This window comes from Ambystoma mexicanum, chromosome 4p, assembly GCF_040938575.1.
Source record: "Ambystoma mexicanum isolate Mex_15411 chromosome 4p, UKY_AmexF1_1, whole genome shotgun sequence".
In the NCBI taxonomy this organism is placed as follows: Eukaryota; Metazoa; Chordata; class Amphibia; order Caudata; family Ambystomatidae; genus Ambystoma; species Ambystoma mexicanum.
Window position 1 is genome coordinate 1,162,294,141 of NC_090927.1, and position 26,162 is coordinate 1,162,320,302.

At 46.7% G+C, this 26,162-nt stretch overlaps 1 protein-coding gene across 2 annotated transcripts in view; it reads left to right on the plus strand.

The window, feature by feature from the left end:
- The window catches only part of ESR1 (estrogen receptor 1), a 2,052,928-nt gene that overhangs the window by 1,199,770 nt on the left and 826,996 nt on the right, over positions 1-26,162 (plus strand). For both annotated transcript variants that reach the window (XM_069606778.1, XM_069606777.1), the window contains exon 4: positions 1,845-2,171. In XM_069606778.1, the coding sequence (XP_069462879.1) occupies positions 1,845-2,171 (327 nt within the window). The remainder of the gene's footprint in view (positions 1-1,844; positions 2,172-26,162) is intronic.

Consider the following 26,162-nt stretch of genomic DNA (forward strand, 5'->3'; position numbering starts at 1 on the left):
GATAACCTATCACAGCCCGTTCCCATATAGAGAGTATACTTTCCCATATAGAGAGTATACTTGCCACGCAGTATGATGTCATGTATTGATTGCATTGACTTCCGGTTCCAGGGATAGTGCGTTGTCCATGAGTATTCCTAGATGATTTACTAAGTTGGAAGTCTCTGTTTGTGTTCCCATGCCGACCAGCCAGTCCAGTTGTGGGTTGGTTGTGTTGTTTTCTGTGGGTGAGATCATTATTTCAATTTTTGCTGGGTTCAGTTTGAGCTTTTTCTTTGTCATCCAGTTGTGGATGTCTGTGAGCCAGTTATTTTGTTCCTGGGTCGTGGCCATCTTCACAATCGGTTGTGTGTCGTCTGCGTAGTTGTAGATGGTTAGTCCGTGGGTTCGAATGATTTTCATCAGGGGGCACATGTAGATGTTGAAAAGCAGGGGAGAGAATCTGGATCCCTTTGGAATGCTGCAGGAGAGGTTTTTTTCTGTCTGAGATGAACAGCAGTAAATAGGTTATTTCGGTTCGATTTATGAGGAATGAGGTGAGCCACCGTAGTGCGGATTCCTGTATGCCACATTCCATCAGTCTGTTTATTAATGTTGTGTGGCTAATTGTGTCGAAAGCCGCAGATTAGTAGTAGCTGGTGAATTGGTGTCACTTTGAGAGTTGTGCGGTAGCATACAACAGAGCATAGATAGTTAAGCACAAAGAGGATGTATGTGTATTCTCTTCTTCTGGTGAGTTGTCGGTGGTTAAGATGTCATAGGAGGCATTGGTCTCATTGGTTGTGGATTCCTTTTTCAACTGGTTGGTGTCTTCTCCAAAGGAATGAGTGCTACACCTGTTCTTTGTTTACATGTAGCTGTCTCCTTACACGTTGCGTAAATTGCATTTACAAGTATGGGTTAATACAGGTGCAGGGGATGGGTATGAATGTTTGCGTTATGGGTTTTGTATGCACTGTGGAACTGGATACACCTGGCAGTGCAAATTGTTCTTACTGTTTGAAATGTTGCTTGTCACATAGACATGAGCATCCTTGCTTGCGTCTATGTGAAGGTTAGTGTGACTGCAATTGTTCAGCCCCACTTTGTGTTGCATGTGCTCCTCTATTTTGTTAGTTGCTGTCCTATCCTTTATCAACTTATGTGTGTAGTATGTTGCTGAGAGTTTGAAGCTCTGTGAGAGCTATGGTAACAACATTGATTTGCTTAAACATAATAAAAAGGGTATTAAGTGTTATCTAACTGTGAAACAATTGTTGTCTGTGTGTGATATGTGGTGATCCAGTGTTGTCTCCCATGATATCTTACCCACCTACAATTTACCAGAAGAGAATGACACAGTGCATTCTCTTTGTACTTAACTAGCTCCACTCTGCTACAATGCAACTTTCAGATATCAAGCATGCACGCAAATCACATACATGTTCTGCCTCCTCCTCTACCCATACCTGGTTCTATAATTGTCTTGTGTCTTTGTAAAGTTCATGCCCTTTCTAGACCTGTCTGTAGCTAATGTGAGGAATGAATTGGATTGTTCCATGTTAATGTGTACCCGGGGCATGGTAAACAAGAAGGTAACCAAATTATTTACAGTTGTTAAGTCATGGAGGGGCTAACTCAATGTTCTTCTGCTTTGTTTTTGAAGGCGAGTCTTGTACAATTCCAGAGACTGTTGCCTGCACACACTACTGATTTGAAAGGCATTAGAAACAGTCTGCTTTTTGTCTGCGTATGTTAAATATTTCTCAACCATTTAAACCTGTAATCTCAGGCTAGTGTAGGGGGATGTAGTTCTGTCTCTCTAGGAATGCAAGACTAATGGTAAGCCCCGTTTGTGTTTTCAGGAATCCGAAAGGATCGGAGAGGCGGGCGACTTATGAAACACAAGCGACAGAAAGAGGAGCCCAATCAAAAGCCAGAGGAGGCTGTTTCAGTGTGCAGAAGCCCCACCCTCTGGGTAAGCCCCTCAGTGAAAAACGCAAAGAAGAACCCAGTCCTGGCTATGACAGCAGAGCAGCTCCTCACCGCCTTGATAGAAGCCGAGCCGCCCATTGTCTACTCAGAGCATGACCCAAATAAACAGTTGAGCGAAGCTTCCATGATGACTTTGCTGACCAACCTGGCAGACAAGGAGCTGGTGCACATGATTAACTGGGCCAAGAGAGTTCCAGGTAAGAACATCTAGACTTTACAAATGACAGAGGTGTAAGGGGTAACTCGTTTTCATAGAGAGCAATGACCACATGCTTATGAATTGTAAATTACATTAAGCTTTGTAAAAGTATCTACTTACAAAAAGGTAGAAATTTACAGTAACATCCGTTATTGACTGTGTTGGCTGTGTGGCAGTTTTGCTAGTTTGCTGTGCTGCCCCTCCCTACATCGAGCGTATGGGATGATATTTGGGTATGGCTGCATACAAATTAGTCAGGTATTACTGTCATGAATCTCAAAATAGGTTGCTAGGAAGGCGAGAGGCTGATATTGAATAATGCTCATTCCTATCCTTCTGAAATTAAAGCACAATAGCCATGTCTTGAGGTTTAATGTTTGGTTCCATTTGAGTGCTGTACCATAGGTTTGAAATCATTCTTTGTGTGGCGCCGACACATCTTTCGACAGGAAGGCTTCTTCAGGGGAAACTACGGGACGTTGATGGAGTACCCTGCTCAGGAAAGGATGCTGTGAAATTATGATAGTTGGGTCTCAGAGGCATTGGGCGGGGAGAGGGTGATTCTGTTGCATATAAATATCTCAATCCATTTGTTGAGTGGCCCAAGTTTTCTTTGCCTAATACCCTTGGTCAAGCGTCCTTGCTACTGAATTAAAGGAACATATAATTTTACTTAGGGTGCCTTGGGTGATTCCTTCAGACAGAAAACTGTGTGCAGTCTACACTCCGCCTCTAGTCGAAACGTGGCAAACAAAACATAATGGAAGAAGGAACATCCTGGCCAACATAGGTCTTGGCAATTGAGTGCATGTTTGGTGATACCCAACCACAGTGATGTATGCATGGAACTTTTCTAATAGTGAAAGGATTAGCTCAGCATTTCACACGTCAGGGGATTTAACACACCACTGCTAACTTTCAGCTTAAAATTCAAAATGAAACTACTTTTTAAAGTGCTTTAATGTTTAGAATCTCTAAATGAAGCAGGTTTTGTTGAAAATGTAGAATGTTAAGCAGTGGAGGAGGGCACATACCAGAAAGTCTACTTCCAATTACTTGAATTATAAGAAAGCTCAGTAGTTTATGTTTATTTCCTTTTTTATGCCTCACATTGCTGACTTAATTGACTCCTGCTGGTGATGCAGAAACTAAGGATGTGACGCAGAGTTACAGATCACTATTAGCATATAAATACCTCAATGTTTCAGTCCCGCCACCTCAAGTGCTGTGCAGACTTTCTGTAGGGCCACGTCGTGCTCTTCTTTCGATTTGCCGAAAATGAGTACATCATAGGTTTTTTATTTTTCCGAGTCATTAGATAGGTTCAGAAATGCTGCTTCGATGTCTTCGGGCCTTGAGAAGTATTTGTGAGCCATTAGTTGGTATAAGATGTTTACTAGGCACATTTCCACAACGTTTTGAAGCCGAGTATACATCAGCAATTCACTTCTGTTTAGAGGACGTGCAGCAGGATCTTTGCTGCGTGAGCCTTGTGGGTGCACATGGCGATGGTGACACCTTTACATGGAAGTGGTGAGGTGGATTTGTATGAATAAATGTCAACGGAGGACTTCTTGAGCTTTGGTGTCCTAGCGAGCGTTTTGTAGGCCTCTTTGCTGATTATGTTAATTGTTTCCCCTGTGTCTATGAGGAATTCTAATGAGGTGTCATTGACTTAGAGCATGAGGATTGGACTGTGTTGAGTCATGGTGCTGTTGTTCAGGGCCCACAAGTATCCCTTTTTCCGCTGGTCTTCGCTCGACGAGGGTGACTCACTGCTTGAGGGCGACCTCATTTTCGATGTAGCGTACGTAGCGTCTGCAGCCACTGCGACTGGAGCTTTCTGGTGGTCGGTATTCTTCCCGCGCAGAGGATTTCTTGTGTTCACGCTTGTTGCATCGTGGCCATCTTGATTCACTGTCTGGTCCACCCTCGTGAGGGCTAGACAGTATCATCCTCGTCGTTCCCTGAGTGGTCTCCGGTTGATCAGGTGTGTAGGCGCATTTTTGCATATGGCCCCAAAGTGGTCATCGCTGCCACATGCAGTGCATTTTTGGCCCAGGGCAGGGCATTCACCTTTATGGGGGGTATTCATATCCGCATCTGAAACACGTGCCCTCTGAGCGTCTGGTTTTGTGTGGTGAATAGTTTGTTGATGGCATCAGGTTCAGAGGGTTTGGGTTGTAATGTGACCTTGCCCAGGTTGTCTAGCTGGGATTCTACTGCTGCTTTCATGCGTGCTAATGCTAGGGTCTCTTCCAGTGACCTCTGCTTCTGCAAGAGTTTCTTACGGAATACTTGGGAGTCGCAGCCAGCTATGACCTGGGACCTTACGGCCTCTTCATTTGTGTATTGATGGAACTTGCAGTGCTTTGATTTTATTCTCAGTCTCATCACAAAATTATCAAGAGATTCTCCTTTGTCTTGGCACGTTGTATGAAAGATGTGTCTTTCATAATCGACGTTGGTGTGGGGTGTGAAGTATTCTGATAGTTTGCTGTGTAAATCCTGATAAAATGCGGTTTCGAGGTTGAGCAATTCACCTGCAATGTCTCTGACCGCCGGTTCGACATCCATAGACAGTGTATTTTTGAGTCTTATGTCATCATTGAGCCCTATGGCCCCTACGTAAAATTAGAAATCTCGTAGCCAGGTTGTCCATCTTTGCGCCAGGTTGCTGGTGTCACGTATGTCAAAGGCATGGGGTAGGTGTAGTACTTGAGATCCTCCACCCGAAGGGAGTATTTGTGCTGAGGCTGCGCCTCCTTACGTGGGTGCAACGTCATCATCTGGCATTTTGTGCATTTTTGTGGCTCTCTGGGAGTGTTAGTTATAGTTCAAAGGTGGGGAGGGTCCTTCTACCCTTTGCCTGTTGCGCCAGTTTGTGGTTGGGCACTACGTGGGTGCGAGGTGTGGTACCCGTATCTTTTCCTGCGTGACTTTCCTGAGTCCCAGGACTGTGACCCTCTTGGCTCCTCCTGTGCTTGTGGTGTGATCTTTGTCGGCTCTTGTTGGCCTTTATAGTCCTTGCACCTTTGCTGGCCTGGAGACACCTTGTGGGGGCTGGGGATTTCTACACCCTGTGTGCTCTTGTCAGCCAAATCAGGGACGCTGATGATTTCGCCCCCCTTTCCGTATCTGGGAGCTATGAGGAGGTGCTGGCTTTTCTGTAGCTGGAGGCGCGCTGAAGTGCAATGCTCTTGCCCGGCTGCACCCTCTGACATTGGACAGTAGCGAGCACCACAGCCAGTACACCGGGACCATGTGCGTGCTGCCTGCAGTCATACGCACTCCCGTTCGGGGCGGTTTGTGGTGGGGGCGTGGGTCCCAGCTTGGACCTAGTGGCCAATGTGGAATCGAGCAGTCCACGCTCCATGTGGAGGGGGCGGCCTTTCAGGGCAGCCACCGGCAAATGTATAGACACAGAATGGGCGGTAGAATATAAGCATCTTTTTTCTATGCCATTCAGGGCTTTAAGTGGGCCGGGGCCTGCCGGGGCTGGGCCCCGGCAGGCTCCGAAATTTCGTTTTGAGGCGGGGCCCTGCCGGGGCCCACTAATCTCCCCTTGCAGCCCCAGCCACTACACGAAAAGGCTTTTTTTCTACAGCCTGAAGCTCTCGCTCGTGTGCGAGAGCTTCAGGCTTCAGAAAAAAATGCCTTTCAGCCATAATGGTGGCGCCGCACCTGCGAGGCATCCCTTTAATCAAGGGATGCCTGTGGGCCGGCGCCACCATTATAGAGAAAACGTGAGGCCGCTGGAAGCAGAGGCCTTGCTTTCTAAATACTGAAGCTACCGCGGATTCGCGGGAGTTTCAGTATTTAGGAAAAAGGCCTCTGCTTCCAGCGGCCTCACCCTTTCAACCTTAATGGTGACGCTGCCCCTCCCCAGCTGGCGAAGGGCAGCGCCACCATTAAGGCTGAATAGGCGAGGCGCTGTCCCCTGCCAGGCAAGCCTATAGAAAACAAATGAAGAGATCAGCACCCTCTCCCCCATGGGGAGAGGGTGCTGATCTCTACAAAAGGCTGCCTGGCAGGGGACAGCGCCTCGCCTATTCAGCCTTAATGGTGGCTATTCAGCCTGGATGGGACTATTTTGTTACAGGGAATATTTTTTACTCGGGCGTGGCTCTAGGGAACTTCTTACCTGGATCTACTTTGGAGGCTATTTAAACCACACCCGAACAGCAGCACATGCTTCGCGTTATTCTGCATCCAGCAGCGTGACGCTCACCGTGCCTGCAGCCAGCATCCAGTCTTCTGCCACGCCCGCGTGCCTGCAGCCAGCATCCAGTCTTCTGCCACACCCGCGTGCCTGCAGCCAGCATCCAGTCTTCTGCCACGCCCGCCTCAAATCCGGAGCTCCTAGAATAAAGAAGAGGAAAAGGACAAGGTTAGAAAACAAACTTATTTCAAATTCCTCACCTAATTCCGGAACCATTTCATCTCCGGACCTGGAAAGTACATCAGTCCTGCACGCGTCGCTTCGCCAGCTCCAGCACGGCGCCATACTCACCAGTTCTCACAGCATCTTTCGATCCGGCACTGTCTCCATCATTTCTTCGCTGTAATCCGGCACCTAGGGGACACAAGAAAAAACAAGGTGAGCCAAGGGAATCAACAAATACAACCTCTTACCACCATAGGCTTACCTGATTTACCACCGGCGCTATTATTCCATAACTCTCCACATTTTTATATGCCACATCTGTAAAGAGGGATAAAAACAACACGTTAACGCATGCAATAGTTACCGGACAGCGTTGGGTAACACAGACTCTTACCTGAACGCCAGCAGCAGCTACGAGACCTTCTTCTCATGAACTCAGTTGCAACTTAAGGAAGGAAGGGGACAAGAGTGAACATCGGGCACATTGAACTTTTTGATGCCTCCCTGGAGGGGTGGGGAGCGCACACGGGAGATCTACACGAGAGAGGCCTTTGGCTCCCGGCGGAGAATCCGCTCCACATCAAAATTCTTGAGCTCCGAGCGGTCTTATGGGCCCTCAGGTCTTTTCTCCCGTCCCTCAAGGGCAAGGTGGTGAGGATCTTCACCAACAACACCACCACGATGTTCTACATCTGGAAGCAGGGAGGAACCAGATCCCCAGCCCTATCCAAGGAAGCACAGGACATGTGGCATTGGGCCGTTGCCCAGGGGATGTTTCTGGTACCCTTTCATCTGGCAGGGATAAAGAACACCAAGCCTATAGAAAACAAATGAAGAGATCAGCACCCTCTCCCCCATGGGGAGAGGGTGCTGATCTCTACAAAAGGCTGCCTGGCAGGGGTGCCAGTAGCCCATTGAGCCAAGGCTTGTCAAGGGGGCGTGGGCTCACGGGCCAGCAGGACCCCCGCTGTTAGGCCACGCCCCCTCGATGAGCCCCGGCTCGATTTGTAGTGCCACTTAAGGCACTGATGCCATTACATGTAGAACTAACTCTTTCCCACAACCCCTGTCCCGCCGCTTCCCTATCCCAATGTCACTTACCTTCATGTCCTGGCCCGAGAGTGGGCCATCCCTCATAACGATGTCGGAGGGCATGGAGCTCGCATAGTCACGACGTGACAGTTACAGATGGCAAAACATGCAATTGTTAGAATATTTGTCGTCTGAAGGCAAGTGTCAACCATGACAAGCTTTGTAACTTGGGTGACCTGTTTAAAGGGTGAGGGCCCCGGAAGAGACCCCATTAAGAGTTCCTCAGTCTGATGGGGGTGAGTGGGAGGGTAGCTTGAGTCCCCTTAGTTTTACATGACCTTCTGTTGACTGCAGGCCTCACCCTCTCGCCCGCACCATCTCCAACTACTATGCACTTCAGCAGCTCCCTGTCAGTCAATTCCCCAACATTGTATTTCTGTCTGCTTCACTCAGCTTCTCTGAGAAACGTGCTCCCTGACGTCAATCCAGTCGTACCACACGCACATTTTGTAGTAGCAGTCCTTTAAAAGAGAAAAGTCAATAACTATCGGCTCAGTCAGAACCATGGGGATGATGTTATCTGCTATAAAACTCATCTGAGGGAACCATATTTGATCTTCATTCTGAGTCGAATGGCAAACCGATTATTAGCAACAGGCTCACAGGGTGCACCCAAACAGCTTTCTCAGTTTAAAGGCTGAGTACAGAAATAATGGCCTGCATTCTGAGAAAGCTGCTACTGCAACACTGTGCTCCTCGTTGCCCCACATATCCACTTACTGCTGTCACCTCAAAATTTACAAAAACCATGCTCCAGATATCTGCCGCCGCCACCTCACAGCTACAAGGCGCATGCAAGAATTGCCCATCTGTGAGCCCCTTTCCCATGTGCCTAGCAGCCATCATGATTGTAGTGTATTGATTTTTTGGAGAAAAGGCTTGTTTAGCCTGTGCGTAGCCTTTCATCTTAATGAATTAAGTAACCATTAGCTCCACGGTCATCATGAAAGGGTTCTAATAAGCGTAACGGCCATCTTGGCAAGCTGACCTGGCTGGTAAACAACCTAAGCCCTCGATGAATGTCCCTGCTATGCTTGGGCCTGTCATTTTGGCCTAGCAGTCTGTTACTGGCTGGATCAGCCCCTAACGGTGGCCGTTCATTCCTCAGTAACCCTTTGAGGACACAGTAGTTGCATGGGTACATTTGGCGAGGCTGGTCTGTAGTGGTGGGCGTATGGAAGTTAATAGCTGAGAATCATCTTTGCCCTACCATTTCAGCCCAGAGCCCTCAGAGATAGACCTTAATGCTGCCTTGACACAGAGCTTTAAGTGGGCCAGGGCTAGCCGGAGCCAAGCCTCAACAGTCTCCAAAAAGTGGTGCTCAGCTGGGGCCCTACAGGACTCCCGTGCCCCACAATGCGCAGCTGCCCGCCACCATGACGAAAAACACCTGACTGACAGAAGTGCCAGCCACAGTGTCGTGCGAACTGCAGCTTCCTCTCACAACCCGGGCCGCAAGAGGAAGTTGCAGTTTGCCTGTGATTCGTACAGAAAGAAGGAGCCTAGACAGGCAAATGAGGCAAGAGAGAATGAGAAAGCGAGAGGGGGATCGCACAGGCATGGACACAATGTGTGAGATAGGTCCACATAGTGCGATAGGGCATGGCAGGATAGCTGGGGCACACAGGAAGTCAAAGAGACAGATGGGACACAGACTGGGCAGAGAGAAAGACATGGTGTATACCTACTAGGTACTGCCTGGTGTGTTACTCCGGCCAGCATCGCCACACTGCCCACCAAACGTGGGGGCAAGATGAAGGGAGACAGGGGTGGGAGGGTAGTGAATTTGGGTTATTGGCTTCCTAGGAAGCTGAAACTTTCTCCGTGGTTTAACCAACATCCCGAATAGAACATCGACTTCTGCACATAGTGATAGCGTCACAATGTTTAATAATCTGATGGGCCAACTCGGCAGTGCCCCGAAAAGCCGGAATCCATGACTGGAGCATTAGCTCACGCTCATTATGTCTTAGACCACGCCTATCATGCAAGCCACCCCCCAAATGAGAGCCCCCTCAATTGCTTTAAAGCACTGCTTGACCTTATTTCTGTGTGTTCACTTTGAGTCATCCAGGCATGTTAAGGTGAGGCACCACACTTAGCATTTAATTCTGGTCTCTTTTGTCAGCCAGGGAAGGATTTTCAGGTATGTTGGGACTAGTTGTTTCATCTGCTTAGGTGCATTCTTCATCTTTTACAGCACGTAGGTTTCATTTTTAGGCATGGCTGCATGAAGTATTCTGTTGAAGATCACCCCGCCACTCATATAGAATCAATAACTCAAGCGTTCTGGAGTGTGGGGCGTGGCCAGGAGGCGCACATGGCAGCCGCTCTCTAATTAGGCTGCCTGGGGTGTGCCACCTTCACCGCATGGGTCCAGCAGTTAGCGCATGAAGTGGGTCCAGAGGATCTATGTGATTTCAGTGATATTTTTTAATCGAGGAAGAATCCATCCATTTTTTTAGTAGCACATTTTACCACAAAAATGTATTTGGTAGGAGACCCCTGCATCCTCAATACCCCTATCTTTAATACCCTAACCCACCTCCATAAAATTCGATTGAAACAATTCGATGAATTATTTCTCGATGGAAAACCCTGCGATTAAATCTTCCTGTACTGGGCCAGAATTCGGTCATGGTCCCAACCGGAAACTGAGACGTGACGGAGCTAGTGCAGAGCTTGCTGTACCCATCATGAGTGGAGAGTGGTGAGCCGCTGCCGAGCCCGGTTCTGGTGGGGGAGGTGGCCCATCCAGGAATATGGCAGATGCTGAAGGCTGGCGGTAAGACACCGGCCACCAGGACCCTGAGGAGGAGGACGGCTCTGGAGAAGGCTGTTGTCATTTACCGACCCCGCCTGCTGGTGGAGACACGGGCGGCTCTGCGGGCAGAGGTCAGAGTCAAGGCTGTCGTGGTCTATGCTCGTGGGCAGGCCATCTAACGCTGCAGGCCCCTGGGCCAGGAGCCGGGAAGCTGGGAGCTCCAGGGATCGATGTGAGGAGGAGTCTGACCTTCTGCTGCCCCAAGTCAGCGTGTCCTGCAGCGCTTTGCAGGCTGGAGCACTGGGAGCTTGCTCACGCCCCGGCATCATCTTGACAGCGTGGGGTTGCTGGTTTCCTCCTGATTGGGGGCCAGCCTGAAACTAAGAAGAACACACCCCTCCCTGATCTTGGGCTCGGACCAGGAGTGTGGCAGAAGCGGGGCCTGCCACCCCACCCCCGGAGTGCCACGAGGAAGGCGTAGCTATAAGAAAGTGCCAGAGTTGACCCTTATAATACTCTGCAGGTGGCCAGCTAGATGGGGCCTTCACCACTGGTTTTATCTGACCCTCACAGGTCTTATCTATCTCCTTCCTGGGGTCTCCCACCTTACACTTCAGCTGACCCAGGATGGCCAAGCAGGCTAAACAAAATAAATCTGCGGATATCTTCTCACTGATAGCACCACCCCAGACAAGGGGAGGAAGCAGCAGGAGATCAGCGTCAGTGCACATGTCCATGCAACGGAAGCCCAAGAAGGGTGCCACAATTCCCTCGCCACCAAAGAAGACATTAGCTCCTCCTGCAAGAATTAAAAAATGTAATAAAATTGAGCATAGTGGAACTTGGCCATAAAATTACTACATTTGAGAAGCAGTCTGCAGGCCTTGCATATCGAGTCAGTTAGGTGGAATCCACCCCGTATGAATTTATGAACTGTTTGAGCTAACATCCAGGGTGGGATCTTTAGAGACTTCTGCGGAACAGCAAAGCAGCAAAGCAGGACGACCAGGAAAATCAAGCTAGGCGAAATAACATCCGAATAGATGGCATTCTGCCACAGGTCCTGGACCCAGGGCTGGATGAATATGTTCTGGGCCTCTTTTGGTCTGTTCTCCATTTACCCGATGAAGAGCACATCGTCCTAGACTGCCCACAGAGTTTTTACTGTGTTTAAAAATTCCCCAAACCTGACACCTGACGTCCAGGGGTACATTATTTCAAGGTAAAGGAGGAGATCTTGCGGTCGTTGAGAGCCAGGGGAGAGCTGCTCTACAAGGACGCTACACTTCAGCTATTCCATGACGTGGCCCCAGGCACTATGGCCAAGCGCCATTCATTTTAAGAGTTTACTACTTGGCTTAGGAAAAAAAAAAAAATCCAGTACAGATGGCGCTATCCCCGCTCCCTCCAAGTTACCTGGTAGAATAAGGCCTGGCCCCTAAAAGATCCAAAGGACGCTCCCCTTTGTTACATCCTGACCTTCTGACTGCCGGGGCATTGAGGGAGGTGAGCCCGGGACTGGCAGTCTGTGGGCACAGACTAAGGGGACCAGAGGGGGCCCAGAGTTCCCGAGAAGCCCTGCCCGACACATGGTGGTGGTGCTTCGCTTCCACCAGCTGACCTTCATCTGACTTGAACATAATGTGCTGGGTGGGGGTGGGGGGGCTGAGGGTCTCCTCACTCTGACATCGGCTACACCCAGGCCAGCAATATTTGACAACACTGGCCCCACCTGAAGTTTCTCATCTAGACCAAAACGATTTGTCTATGAACAATATTACTGACACACGCCCTAGGGAATTCCCCCATAAGTGAATTCATGTTGAAGTTTGTTATTTTGGACATGCCATGGCTTTCATTCCTTTGCAAGTTCTTTCAGGTCACCTGGTCTAATTGTTTCCCTCCTTCCCTTCTTCAAGTAGTTTTCCTTAGCCTAGGGCCAATAGCTTCCTAAGCTTGTTCTCAAATTGGTACAGTCGACCAAGCAGACATACTTCACCCCGAGATGTCCTCCACAGCTGACCCAGCACTTGCATCGAAATCTCCAATCACCACTATTGACATCGAAGGGCTAAATTCCCAGAGGACAAGGAAGAGCATACTGCAGCTGCTAGGTCAAATTACACAGGGGGTTTGCCTTAATGCAGGAAATCTACTTGCAGAGAGCGGATGAATACCGTCCTAAGACACCAGAATTTCCCCCAATAGTACTGCGCGTCTCACAGCTCAAAGAAGGGGGTGGTGGGGATCCTCATCACAGAGATTTACCCTTTTCTAAATCGGCTCTCTGCAGACATCCAGAGGGCCAATCTCTATTCTTAAAAGGTAATCCTGGGGGCACATGTTCATGTTTGCTTCCCTTTATGCCCCGAATGAAGCCCAAGCAACTTTCTTTGAACAACTAGAGGGGTCCCTGCTAGCCTTCATGGAGGGCTTGATAGTGATAGGAGGAGACTTTAATTCCATGCCAAATCCTAAAGTAGACAAATCCCTGCCCTCCACCGTCCCAGACTATAGTAATGCCCTTGCCCTTCTACACACTAAATGTGGTTGATGTATGGTGGGTTACCCACCCCAGGGAACTAGATTATTCCTTCTTTTTGCATGTCCAGAGAGGTAACTCGCATCTAGACATGCTTCTAACGTCAAACTGTTTAATTCCGTTTTTATCTGGGGTGCAGTTTGGGATCAGACGTTTAACAGACCACTCCCCAGTCACAGTGGAGTTACTAATACATGGGCTTTCCCCTAAAGCAAAACCCCCTGGTGACTGAAAGAGGCTTTCTTGCAGTACCAAACGATTAGTGCAGACATACAAACTGATATAGACCAATATTTCAAAAAAGTACATGATGCTGGGCATGCCCAGGAGCACTCTCTGGGATGCCCGTAAGGTAGATCTAAGGGGTGAATTTAACACAAGGGGGACACCATAAATAAGAGTCACTACATAAAGCCTCTGAGTGGCCAGGGCCAAGTTGGAAGCCCATCTCTCTGGCACACGCCATCACTGTGACAAAAGAGAAGCATTACACACACGGACCCCAGGCCAACAAGCTGTTAGTGTCTAAACTAAAAGGCCTCAAACATAGAAACAGGATCTCCCTCCCGATTGACTTCTCCAATGTGTCACAATTTGGCAAGGAGGAGAAAACCGAGTTGGTTTTCCAGTACTTTTCCTAGCTCATGTCCATGGAATTCCTAAGCCCAACGGATCGGAAGGTAGAGTGCATAAAAAAATATGGTCTCCCTCAGTTGGCCATGACTCATAAGGAAGCCCTGGGTTCCCCAATAACAAAGGTGCAGTTGGACAAAGTCATTTCCACCCTCCCTTTGAATACGGCCCCCGGCCCGAATGGCTTCACGGCTCATTTTTACAAACAATTTAAAGCCCAATTAATAGCCCCATTATCCAACCTATTAAACTCCTTTTTGAGCTACAAGGCCATGACCCAACCTTGGCTGAATCAGTAACAAACCTTATCCTGAAACCTGGGAAACCGGCAGACGGTTGTAATTCCTGCCGCCCCATCGCTCTGTTAAGCACAGATGCAAATATTCATGGCAGGATTCTGGCCAACCGGCTCTCCACTGTCCTTCCAAAAATTGCCTAGAATGGGTAGGCAGAAGAGCCTACAATTATCTCTAGAAGCCCTGGACGCAAATAAAGCGTTCGATCAGCTCGACTGGGGCTTTCAAGCAGAAACCCTGAGAGCTTTTGGATTTGGTCCGAATTTTGGATACTGGGTACAAGCTACTCGGGCATGGCCCATCACTAGGATCAGGGCGAATGACCTGATCACACCTCCAATACACTTGAAGAGGGGGACCCGTCAGGGCTGCCCCTATCCTCCTTACTATTTGCTCTTCCTATGGACCCTCTTGCAAGCAATATCATATCACACGCCCTTGTCCAGGGGATCGTGGTGGGACCTCCCCCCCTGAAATTTGCCCTTCACGCTGATGATGTATTCTTGTTCCTGGGCAATACGGAACAGTCTCTCCCACATGCGATAAAGAACTCATCGCATTTGAGGCCTGTTACAGCTACAAGGTTAACTATTCCATATTCCAAGGGATGAATATTTTGGAGCCAGAGGAAGCGATACTCTGCCTGAAGAGCGACTTCCCTCTGAAATGGTCAACCGCTTCTCTAGAATATTTAGGAATCCATCTTACTAAGCGTAACAAAGACCTCCTCACATATAACTTGAAGCCCCTCCTGAAGACTCTGGCTGTAGCCATGGAGAGGTAGTGCCCCTTGGAGATCTCTTGGCTGGGACGGTTATATGTGATTAAAATGAATGTCCTTGCGAGACTTGTATTTGTTTTCAGCAACCTCCTAGTTCATGTACCCAGGGCACCCCTTCTGGACACCCAAAAGAACATCTTCTCCTCCATATGGGTGGGCAAACGTACCAGGGTTGCCAGAACACTCCTATATCGAGCAGCAACACTGGGGAGACTAGGGGTTCAGAGTATTCAAAGGTAGCTCTTGGCGGCTCAGTTGGCACACCTGAGCAAATTTGGCGATAGTCACACAGGTTTGGGATGGCCACTCCTGGAGCAAATGGGAACCAGCCTTCCTCTTAAATCCCTGCTATTCATGAAGAGGAGTTGTTGCACGAGAGGAGGCCCACTGTTGAGCACCTAATTGGCGACTTTGCCATATTGGGATGTGGCACTAAGGCTTAGGGAGGTAAAGACGGATCTGGGACCGTTGGATCCAGTATTGGGGAAACTGGACTTCACTCCAGGCCTAGACAAAAGGGTGCTCCACTGCTGATTCAGGGGATCCACAGGACAACTACGGGATTGTTACAACCAGGGGCTCCCCTATACTTTCGAGGAGTTCATGGAGAAATTGTCCTTGCTGGAAGCTGAGCGAATGAGCTACTCCCAGCCCAGACACTGGATTAAATCCAGAGAAGTCCGCAGCCAGGGCACCAGGGAACCCTTACCCTTAAAACTACACATGAATGACCCAGCAAGCAAGGGTAACACCTCAATTGTCTATAAGCTTTTGAACATCGTAGACCCTGAAACTAAGACTTCTTACACGGTAGCATGGAAAAAGGGTCTTCAAATAGATATCTCTTACAAATCATGGCTTCAAATTTGAGCGAGGGCACAAAAGAGCTCAAAATGCACCCCAATCAAAAAAATCCACACAAGTTAATGCTCCACTGGTACCTCCCACCTCAGCGTCTCCCAATAATTTCCCCAAGCTATTCACCCCTGTGCTGGAGGGGAAGGGGCCCCACAGGCACTCTGGAGCACATGTGGTGGATTTGCCCCTCCACCCAATTTTACTGGAAGGAGATTCCTTCGAGAATCAGGAGCATCACAGGAATGCAGCTCCAGCTCTGCCCTCTTATGTTTTTTGGGGGGATACTGATCAAGAAGGGGCTAACAGCCAAAGTGCTGAAAGAACCTCCCTGATTAGTCCAGTATGGCTTAACTGGTTCATATAGCTTCAAATGTAATCCTAAATTGAAACTGTAGCTAGTTAAATGCTTTTAAGATCAAAATAGATTTGTTTCTGACTATAAAATTTAATGGATTACTGGATTGCCTGCTTGTCCCCTCTTTGTGGCATGTAAGGGTATTTTTGGGGTGGTCAGAGAAGATCAAATTGCAGTGTTAAAGCAATTATCAGAATTATTTCAAACAGGAATTTAAAAAAAAATCAAAATCTACATATAGCCTGCTGGGTTTACAGTGGACTTCAAATTAAAAACAGCCAAAACGCAAGAAAAACAGATATCAGTTTGTTTTTAACAACGCATACATGACACTACATGCTAGTCTCTTTAGTTCATCGGAGATAAGCAGACTGTTTCTGGACAGCTCCCAAAACGATATAAAATGTCTAAATTTAAAAACAGATTCCTAACTCATGCTGAGTTTTATTATTTTTGAATAGTAGGATCACCAATATCATGTGGTAGTTTCGGATTTATCGCAAATCTTGCTATCTTTATCATTATTTTTATTATTAATATTATTTAATTTTTATAATGCACAACACGCCTCAGTGTGCAAATAGAGTAAGCCAGGTAAGATGGTAGAAAAGAGGTCAAACCAGGAATCGACAAAAAAGGAGAAAAACTGATAATTGGAGTTAAACATATAAGCTTTTAATGCTTAATTAAAACATGTAATGCTTGGAAGGTTACCAATATGGGAGGGAAGGGAGTTCCACAAAACTGGGGTGCAAATCTGGAAACAAGTGCCACCAACATTTTTCAAATTATGTCTGGAAACAAAACATTTATTTACTCCCTTGAAGCGAAGGATGAGCCTAGTAGGAGCGCTGGACATCCGGTTAATAAGGTACTGTGGAGCTCTGTCAGAAATGCATTTATGAGTCAGAGTAAGTATTTTATGAGAAATGTGATGGCATACTGGAAGCCAATGTAGAGATGTTCTCGAGTCTTGGGCCCAGGTTACAAACAGCTCTAACTGCACCATTATGGGCTTTCTAGATTTTGTTTGGATGTACCTGCAAGAAGACTGTTACAGTAATCCAGTCGTGAGTTAACAAGTGCAGTAGCCCGGGAAGAAAGATGTTGGGATGATAGGTATCGTTTAATTTGTCTAAGCAACTTGTTAACATAAGCACAAGATGATTTAACATGATGAACATGATGTTTCATGGTAAACCCAGTGTCAAGGATGACTCATAAAGTTTTAACAGTGGAGCTGACTGGAATTACACAGCTAGAGAAGGAAAAATTGCTATATCTGGAGTCTAGCTTTTGTATTCACTGTCTAGAGCCAACAAGCATCAGCTCTGTTTTTTTCCTTATTCAACGCCAAGGAATTGACTGACATCCACTCTTGGATCACATAATAGATGTTGTTAAAATCAGCCAAATCCAGATCAAAGTCTCTAGAGAGCTCAAATACCAGCTGGGTGTCGTCAGCGAAGTTAGTATATATAACGCTGATGCTATCCAGCTCGTCGAAGAGATGGCCCATGTATACATTAAATAATGTCGGCGAGAGACAGGCCCCCTGTGGAACACTACACGATAATAACTTGGGTTCGGCCTTATATACACCCATGGCAACTCTGGTCCATATGGGACCTAGAAGTTAAGGAAACCAGACAATGGTAGATTCTGAGCAGTTAATACGTTTACCCAGTCCCTTTAGCAGTAAGAGGTGGTCGACCAGTCGAACGCGGCAGAAAGGTCTAATAACATGAGAAGTGCGACCCTGCCGATGTCGACATACTCTTGTAGCTGTAAATAGGCAGCCCTGTTAAGGATTTTCAATAAAAAAGGGACCTTAATAATAGTTACCAATGGCCTCTGGGTACAGGGTAATTTTTTTTTTTAAACCGGCCTGATCCTGACCGCTTTTAAACTTTCAGGGACGCAGAAGCTTTTAAAAGAGGAATTGACGATACTGGTAATCAATGGGGATAGGCAAGAGATGGAGTACCTGATGATTATTTCAGGGCTTATTTCCCCACCACATACCGTGGGTTTAAACCCATTCACAATATCAATGAGGGTATCGTGGGTGATGGGACTCAGGCTAAATTCTGGAGCAGAGCTGCCTGGGTTGGTCATTAAGGCCTCCTCATTATATATACAAGTAGTTCTGTCAACTGCAATTAAGCTGTAATTAGTAATGATCGATTGGTGGTTCTTGCTTTTAGCTGCAAAGCCATCTTGAATTTTTGGAACCATGGGTCACTTAGATGGACTGTATTCACAGTGCTTTTGCTGCCATCTAGTTTTCATAAAATAGAAAACAGTTCTTTTTTGTCTGATTCAGTGTTAATAATCCCGTGTTCATAGTTCACCTTTTTGATCGCTAAAATAGCTTTTTTATAAGTTGCAGCAGCAAGACGATAGCTGGTAAGGGAGGTGGTAAAGGGATTATTCATCCATTGTCTTTCGGTAGATCTTTTCAATTTTCTGTGCTCTATAATATTGGTAGAGAACCAAGAACTCCCTGTGGCTTCTGTGTTGAGTTTCTTAGTGGTGATCAGTGTTAGTTTATCTATGGCAAAGGTTGTCAGGTTAATACATTCCTGTACCAATAGGTTAGTGTCATTAAGAATGCACAGAGGTAAATGTAATGGAGAAAGAAGGTTGGAGAAGGCTAGACTAGAAAGTCTTTTGAGATTTCTAGTTTTGATCTGTAATTGCAGATGCGCACAGACCTTTGTATATGGCACCAAGTGTAGGAGATTGATGAGAATGAGATGGTGATCAGACCCATCGGCATGGGTTAATGTTAAAGGAGGAACTCTAGAGGTTGTGGGTAGGTACCCAGTCCAGGGTATGCTCCTCCTTATGAGTAGGGTGTTTTATATGTTTATGGTAGCCAATTACCGGAAGTGATGTGATAAGAGAGGCTGCAGTGGTGTGAGTTTTATCATCATCTCATATGTTAAAATATCCTAGGAGCATAGTATAAGCTATGGTTTTATTAAAGTCGCAGAGCAAGGTGAATAATTGCTCTTCAAATAGTGGTGATAGATAATTACTATGTTAATGGTGGTATTGTCTTCAATTCGCACTTTAATAAAGAGGTGGTCACGACTATCAAGACTGACAGTATTAAGGGTATGAAGTTGGAAGGAATCTCTAGAAATAATAGCAACTCCTCCACCTCTACCCTTTTTGCGGTCTGATCGAGTTTAGTTAAGTTTAGTTTATTTGCTTATATAGCACACCAAACCTGGAGGTAGCTGGGTGCTTTTACATGCTTATACAACAATTGTTACAAGAGGATGATAATTCAATATTATCAAGACAGGTGAAGACAGGAAAAAGGTGGTGGGATAAGTGCATTAGACTTGTGTTACAGATCAAGTCACAGAAATACAAGGAAATATGAAGTGACTGTGTGATATTGTCAAAACAGGTGATATAGTGAATTTATGATACACTTTAAGTTACAGGACTACCAAAGACATACAATATAACTGTGTGAAATTCTTGTTGGTACGGGAAATAGAATGGCTGAAGGGGGATAGTAGGGGAACGGTATAGAAGACATAGAAGGTGTCAGGGCTGAATTCGTACCGGTTTAGGAATTTGGGATGTCATCAGGAGGGCACGGTGTGGCATTAGGCAGATTGAGAGAAGAGTCATAGTTTGACCTTGTTCTGAGTGATTTTATACCCTGGCGGTGCTGCTAATAATGCTGCATGATTCGTTGTAGTGTTAAACCAGGTTTCAGTAAAGCAAATTATATCTAAATTGGGTGTTATGAGAGGATCGACCACTTCTGTGGCATTTTTAACAACTGTTCTGGTGTTCAGAGGTGCCACCTTAATCATTGTATTGGGCTCAGCTGTGACACTGCTCTGGAGGCCAGGGGTGGGCAAAAGCTGGAGCAACATCCATCTGAGTAACTGTAGAGCCATGGTCTGCTTGTTCTGCAGAGGTTTCAAGATGTCCACGTGTAACGTGATTTTGTATAGGCGAGGAAGAAAACTGTGTATTGTTGCAAAAGTAGGAGATATAATTGCCCTGTTGGCAAACTCAATCTCCCTAATAGGATGACTGCTCAGAGAGGACAGAGAGAGAGAGAGCTGCGCGTTGTTGGTGGCGAGCTAATATCTCGAAGTGCGTGGTGTCACGGCAGGGCTCAGGAATTGCTGGGCATGAACTCAGCTTACATCTAGCCTCAGTGATGGCCTCAAGAGGATGCATTACAAAATAAACACAAAAATATACTGATGAAAGTTAAGTCAAAAGTACTTATATAATTGCACGGAGCAGCACGGACCAGCACAGACCGGCTGGTCCCTAACGAGCCGGCGCTAACTGGCCTGTGACCTATAAAGTAGTTACTTGGACTACAATACCACTGTAGTTCTTTGGTGCTGAAAGCACGAGGCGTTGAATAAAGTGCTAGAAAAGCAGATTCTGAGGTACAGCTAAGAGTAAAGCAATTAAACACGAAATGTATCATATTAAAAACACTTTTTTAAAGTAATCAACGCAAATTAGTCAGAGCACCAAAAAAGGACAAAATAAATGTAAGATACTCTAAAATAAGTAGTAACAACCTAAAAGCAGTTTTAAAATAATAAAATAGCAAAATAGGCATCCTACAGCACAAACAGCGATCAATCTTGGTGACAAAAGATCAGCCATCACCCTAGAAACAAATTGCCAAGATCACTACCTCTGTCCATTAAATCATCTCTGGACACCGTTAGTATGGCATGTGTAATAGAATTAGAAAAAAGAAGCACACCCTCCCTCACTCTAATTGCTCATAGCTGAGAGAGCATTTCACCTTGTTTATTTTCACAGAGAAGTGATCTTTCACCCGGCTCAGTACCACGTACCGTATCCCTTCTTATACAGCCCTCCGCTGTCCTCCTTACAACATCCCCACGCCTCACAATCTTGGGGTTCTCTCGACAACAAGCCAAAACATCAGCACATCTTCGCCTACACTGCTACAGATGCCAGTCTTGCTTCAACAAGCACTCCCCCCCACAGAATTATTTCCCATCTCACCTTCCCCTCTTGCAAAACCTTCAATCCCTCCCCAGGACGCAGCAGGCTGGACTCCTGGATTACTGCTTCAACCTGCTCTTGGGACTGCTCCTTAACTCCCTGGCTGCTCACAGGTAAGTACAGAACGTTGCTACTTGTCTGCTCTACAATTGCAATGATCCACACACACACCTGTGTGCACTGCCTCAATGCGGGGCGAGTGGCTCTCCCTAATCAAGTTCCTTGTAAAAATACAAAATACCAAAGTCAGTAGGATGCATACTGAAAGTTGGCAACAAACTAATGTTTCCTTTCTGAACACTGGTGACCTATCCATTCATTTGCATTAGGTTTATATTCAGTAAGCTTTCCTGCGATTGACAATCAATCCTATTTGGACCCAGTATAACAACAAAAAAAAAACTTTAATGCAAGTCTGGATTTTTGTTTCATGTTGGTGCACAGCAATTTCCTAAAATGGCTGCTTACACAAATTCCTCCCTAATCTTTGGGATGAATACAGAGACCATGTTTTAAAAATACAATCCCATACGTGACTAGGCTTCCACATTCATCCCAGAAGGTGTTAGGCGACCGTCCTTTAATTTTCAAGGGACTTTCGAGTTCTACTGTGCCATTCACTTACTTGTCAGTAGCTCAAACCTTATAAGAGGCTCTTGGTATTCAGATCGCAGACTACTGTTTATTTTGTTTTACCTGTCTCTGTAATTTTTATTAAACAACCTCCGCAGAGCCACGCCAAGGAGTTCTGTCATGCCTTGTGGGTTTTTTGTTAGTTTGAAGTTGGAGAATAGTGTATGAAAGCGAAAACAATCTGGCATGAAGCACTATTTGGCGAACTGATATTATTTAGGCATTTAGGCTGCACTTGGCATATATTGGCGGTACCTTGGCATATAAAACTGTACCTGGTATGTGAGTTTTTGACGGGTATACCATACTTTGGCATAAGAGGCTGCACTAAGCATATGCTGGCAATGCATGGGCAAGCAAGGCTCTACCTTGGATGAGATTACTTTATTTTGTGTCAGATTTCAGTATTTTGGCATTTAAGCTTGCACCTTTTATAGAATGGCACTTGAGCATATGAATCAGTACCTTGCCTATGATGGCTATCTGGTCTGAGATGCTATGGCTGGAATGGAACAGCACTAAGGGGCTACATGAGGCTCGAATTAATGGCATAAGAAAGCAATGGGACTCATTACGTCTGTGGCCGTAAGGCAACAACGACGCCAGTAGTGCTACCGGCACCGTTGTTACCATGCCGCAACATTACGAGTTCTGCTCGCAGGTGCCGCTCTGCACGCGTGGTCAGACAGGCGTGCAGAGCGGCACCCACAAACAGAACAGGATGGTAGCAACGGTACCATTATGAACGGTACTGCTGCTACCATCCTCCCAATTCCCACAATGGGAATGGGGAGGTACCGGCTCCGGGTCCTGCTAAAGGGAAATTACTGGGCCCTCCAAGGTCGGAATGGCCCGGTAATTCCCCTTTCGCCGGATCCGGAGCAGGACCCGAGTGTGGGGGGCATGGCTACCCCCAACCTCGTAATGAGGGCCAATGTCTCTAACCTATGATGACTGGTGTTTGTGACTGGGAAATAATGGAGTCCCCCCAGGCACAATACAGCGGGGCTCCAGTTAATGAAGTTGGTAGTGAAAAATAATCATTTGTCGATATGTAATTTTCTGTTTTTGTATCAACCTTACACACATTTTTCATGTGATGTCACTGCGTGTCTTAGAGGGGAAACTGGAAATCAAGCTAAAACCAATCCAAAAATACCTGCGGGACAGAAAACAAGCAGTTACTTCCAACACGAATCACTTCTCCAGACAAAAGCCAGAGCCCTGTCCTTTCTTACTCTGTTTCTCTGGACTGCGGTATGGGTCACTTGACTTCCTGGGCCTATACGAAGCATGATTTTCACAAAGGGATTGCGGGGATGGGGGGTATTTGTGCAAAATGGCTACCTCTCAAGCGATTTATGTTTATTCTAAGAGCGATTTATGTTCATTCTAAGTCTTAAAAAGGGGGAGAAAGTGGAAAAAGTGGAAAATACCAAGCCAAATAAAAGCACAATCCTTGTTTTTTTAAGGACTTAAAAAAAAAGAGGGAAACCAGCTAAAACAAGTCAAAAATACCTCGGGGGTGCTTTTTAAAGCACAAAAAAGAGAACAAAATCGGAAATAAAGCTAAAACAAATCAACAAATGCCTCTGTGATGCTTTCTATAAGAGGAGGGAAATTGTAAATACAGCTCAAATAAATCCCAAAATTCCGCATGGGAAAGGAATCGAGCAGCACGCTTCGGCACCTATGTCCTACCAAGACAAAAGACAGGGTCCTGTCCCTTCTGCCTCTCCTACCCCAGACTGGAAGTCATATTTGCGTGATGTGACCTCATCACAGTAGAAAACAGCCTTTTTTCTGCTTTCCCGGTGACGTGGAGAGGGAATGAAGGTGACAACAGTGGGAGATAGGAATGTTGGCAGCAAGAATTTTGTTTTGGCCCATGTTGCCCCTCACGCCTCCCTTACCCACCAATGGTCAATGGGGACAGTACAGGTATTCAGTCTTGGTGTGCTGCCAATGATCTCTCCCTTAATGCCAGTAAGAGTGATATCCTTTTCATTGGGACCCCAGCTCCCTCCTTACCGCTGGCTGCACTCTATGGGTCCCCTCCCCTTACCCTCTTGTGAGGCAAAAAACATTGGTGTCATCTTTAACTCCTCTCTCTCCTCATATTGCGGACCTTGCCAAGAAGGCCCACTACCAGCTGCACCTCTTAAGAGGCATTCTCCCTTTCCTCACCTCCCCCATAAACTCAACGTCTCCAGATCTCTGGTCCTCTCTAGGCTAGACTACTGCAGCAGCCTATTGCTCAATCTTCCTATATCCTCCCTTCACCCCCTTCAACTAATCCAGAATAGGACTGCGGGTCTTATCCTTGACCTCCAGCCCAGAGACAGCATCTCTCCAGCCATAAAATCTCTCCAATAGCTCCTGGTTGTTGCTAGGATCAAGTTCAAGACCCTCTTCATCATCCACAACCCTTTCAGACACCTGGGACCCCCACTACATCCAACTATCTCTCCCTATATACCTCCCTGCTAGAGCCATTCGGTCTTCTAGCTCCAACTCTGCAGATCAGACGCTTCTATAAGCATAGAGTGAGGGGTACATCGCTCTCATCTGTAGGAGCCTCCCTCTGGAATGGTCCCTGCCCCTCTCAGGCTTGAGTCGGATCTCCTTAAATTCTGGAAGCTCCTCAAGGCCCTCCTTTCCTCTTCTTCCCTCTCCTGCTAACACCCACTTCTGCTGCAGTGACTGGCTCCCTGGTTCCCTCTGAGTTCTACAGGGCACCATCCCCCTCACCCAGTCCACCCCCTCCTCGCACTTAGCATGTGGACCCTCAACCCCTGCACATCATGTAATCCGGGGTACTTGCCCTCCTGTCCTCTCCTTACCACTCGCCTACCACCCGTTTCCTTCATACACCCCTTCTGCATCTTCCCTTTTTCACTTGCACTCTCTCCTCTTTACCCTGCACTTCCTTCCCACCCTAGCACTTTGCTTTTCGTGCACACTGGCACCTCCTCGCACTTCTTGTTACTGCACTTGCATGATCCGGATGTCACAAGTCCTAATAGGACCGTTATTGTTATATTTCTCCCTTGTCCCCACCCCACACCTTATTTGTCTTGTGGTGCCTTGAAGAAACACCATTTGTTGTATAGGTGCCTTACAAATATCCAATAAAATAAATAAATAAAAATAAATTAGCCACTATCAACCACCAGGTTAATTTCAACTCTGAGATCTGCGCAGCTTCAGATAAAATGTGAGCAACCTCTCATTGTCTTGGTCGAGTATATTCATGTAGATGATAATTATCCATCTGCAGTTCATTATTATAACGTGCTTCTTCTGCTCTTCCTAAAAGAACTTTATCTGCCTGCCAGAATGGATCTCCTTTCTTAAAATACATATAGATTGAGCCATTGACCTTGGGCCAGGCATCCTGCACTTCTATACGGAACAAAAAGTCTGTTACAACTATTGGGTCAGCATAACAAGTTCTGAGCTAAACAGTTCTCATTCCGCTTTCTTTTCTTTCTTTTGCATTGTTAATGTTCTCTGCATAGCGGGGCACTAGGCGTGTGGCTCTCTTGGAGAAGAATAGTTTGATTCCAGTGCAAAGATCCCTGTTTTCTTCCATTTTACATTATTTCACTAAATTATCCCCAAAGGCATGAGCAGCAGATTTTTCTAACAGATATTTTATTCACATAACAAGCGCGTGCCGGCTATTTTCCGTAGGTTCATCTTCCTTTCAACGGTCTGAATTAGTATGCTTCGTAGCCATTCAGACCCAAGAAATAGGGTGTCTCCTGTGATCTTACATACAGGAACACACCCAGAACTTTGAAGGGCATTTTAATCTTGCATTGTTTAGTGGATTTTTCAATTGTGTAGAACCTAGAAGTGCATTAGGATAGACTGCATTCTATAGGCTTCTATATTCGTTGTTAGTACCCGGCGAGAGTCAACCAGAATGTAAAACACATTCTGATTGGCTCTCTCCGGGGCATTAGCCGGCCGAGAATCCCTCGGCCAGGATTCCACTACTTTGTCCATGGCGGGTGCGTAGCAGCCCATCAGCCAATGAGGAGGCTCGAAGTGGGGCCATCCCCGCTCCGAACCTCCACACGGCTGAAGGCTGCCATCGTCCCCTGCCGGGGATTCAGGTATGTTTTGTTTTTTTCATTCGCATCACCCCCCTACTCCTCCCTGCCCTCCACGCCCTCCCAACCCCACTTACATTCTTATCTGTCATTTTTGCGGGAGCGAACGCGCTGGGAACACTTCTGCTCCCAGTACGTTCGCTCCCGATGTCCGCCAGGAAAGGGAAAACGGACTCCGTATTCCCTTCCCTGGTGGCCATTTTCTTTGTCATTTCTTTTTTTTTCTGTTCCGAAACGCTGCAGCGTTTCGGGACAGAAAAATATGCCTTTAGTACCCCGGTCTTGCGGGCCGGGGCACTAATAGCAATATGCCTCTCGCCGCTGGGGCATTACTGAGTAAGGTAATGCCCCAGGGCCTTCGCTTGGCTCGTGCCTATAACTATGGGCCCGGGGCATTACCTAACTCAGTAATGCCCCCGTGGCTCGGGGCATATTGCTTAATAATTCCCCCCCTCTGCTGCTAGAAAAAGGCACATTGTTGTCTCTTTCT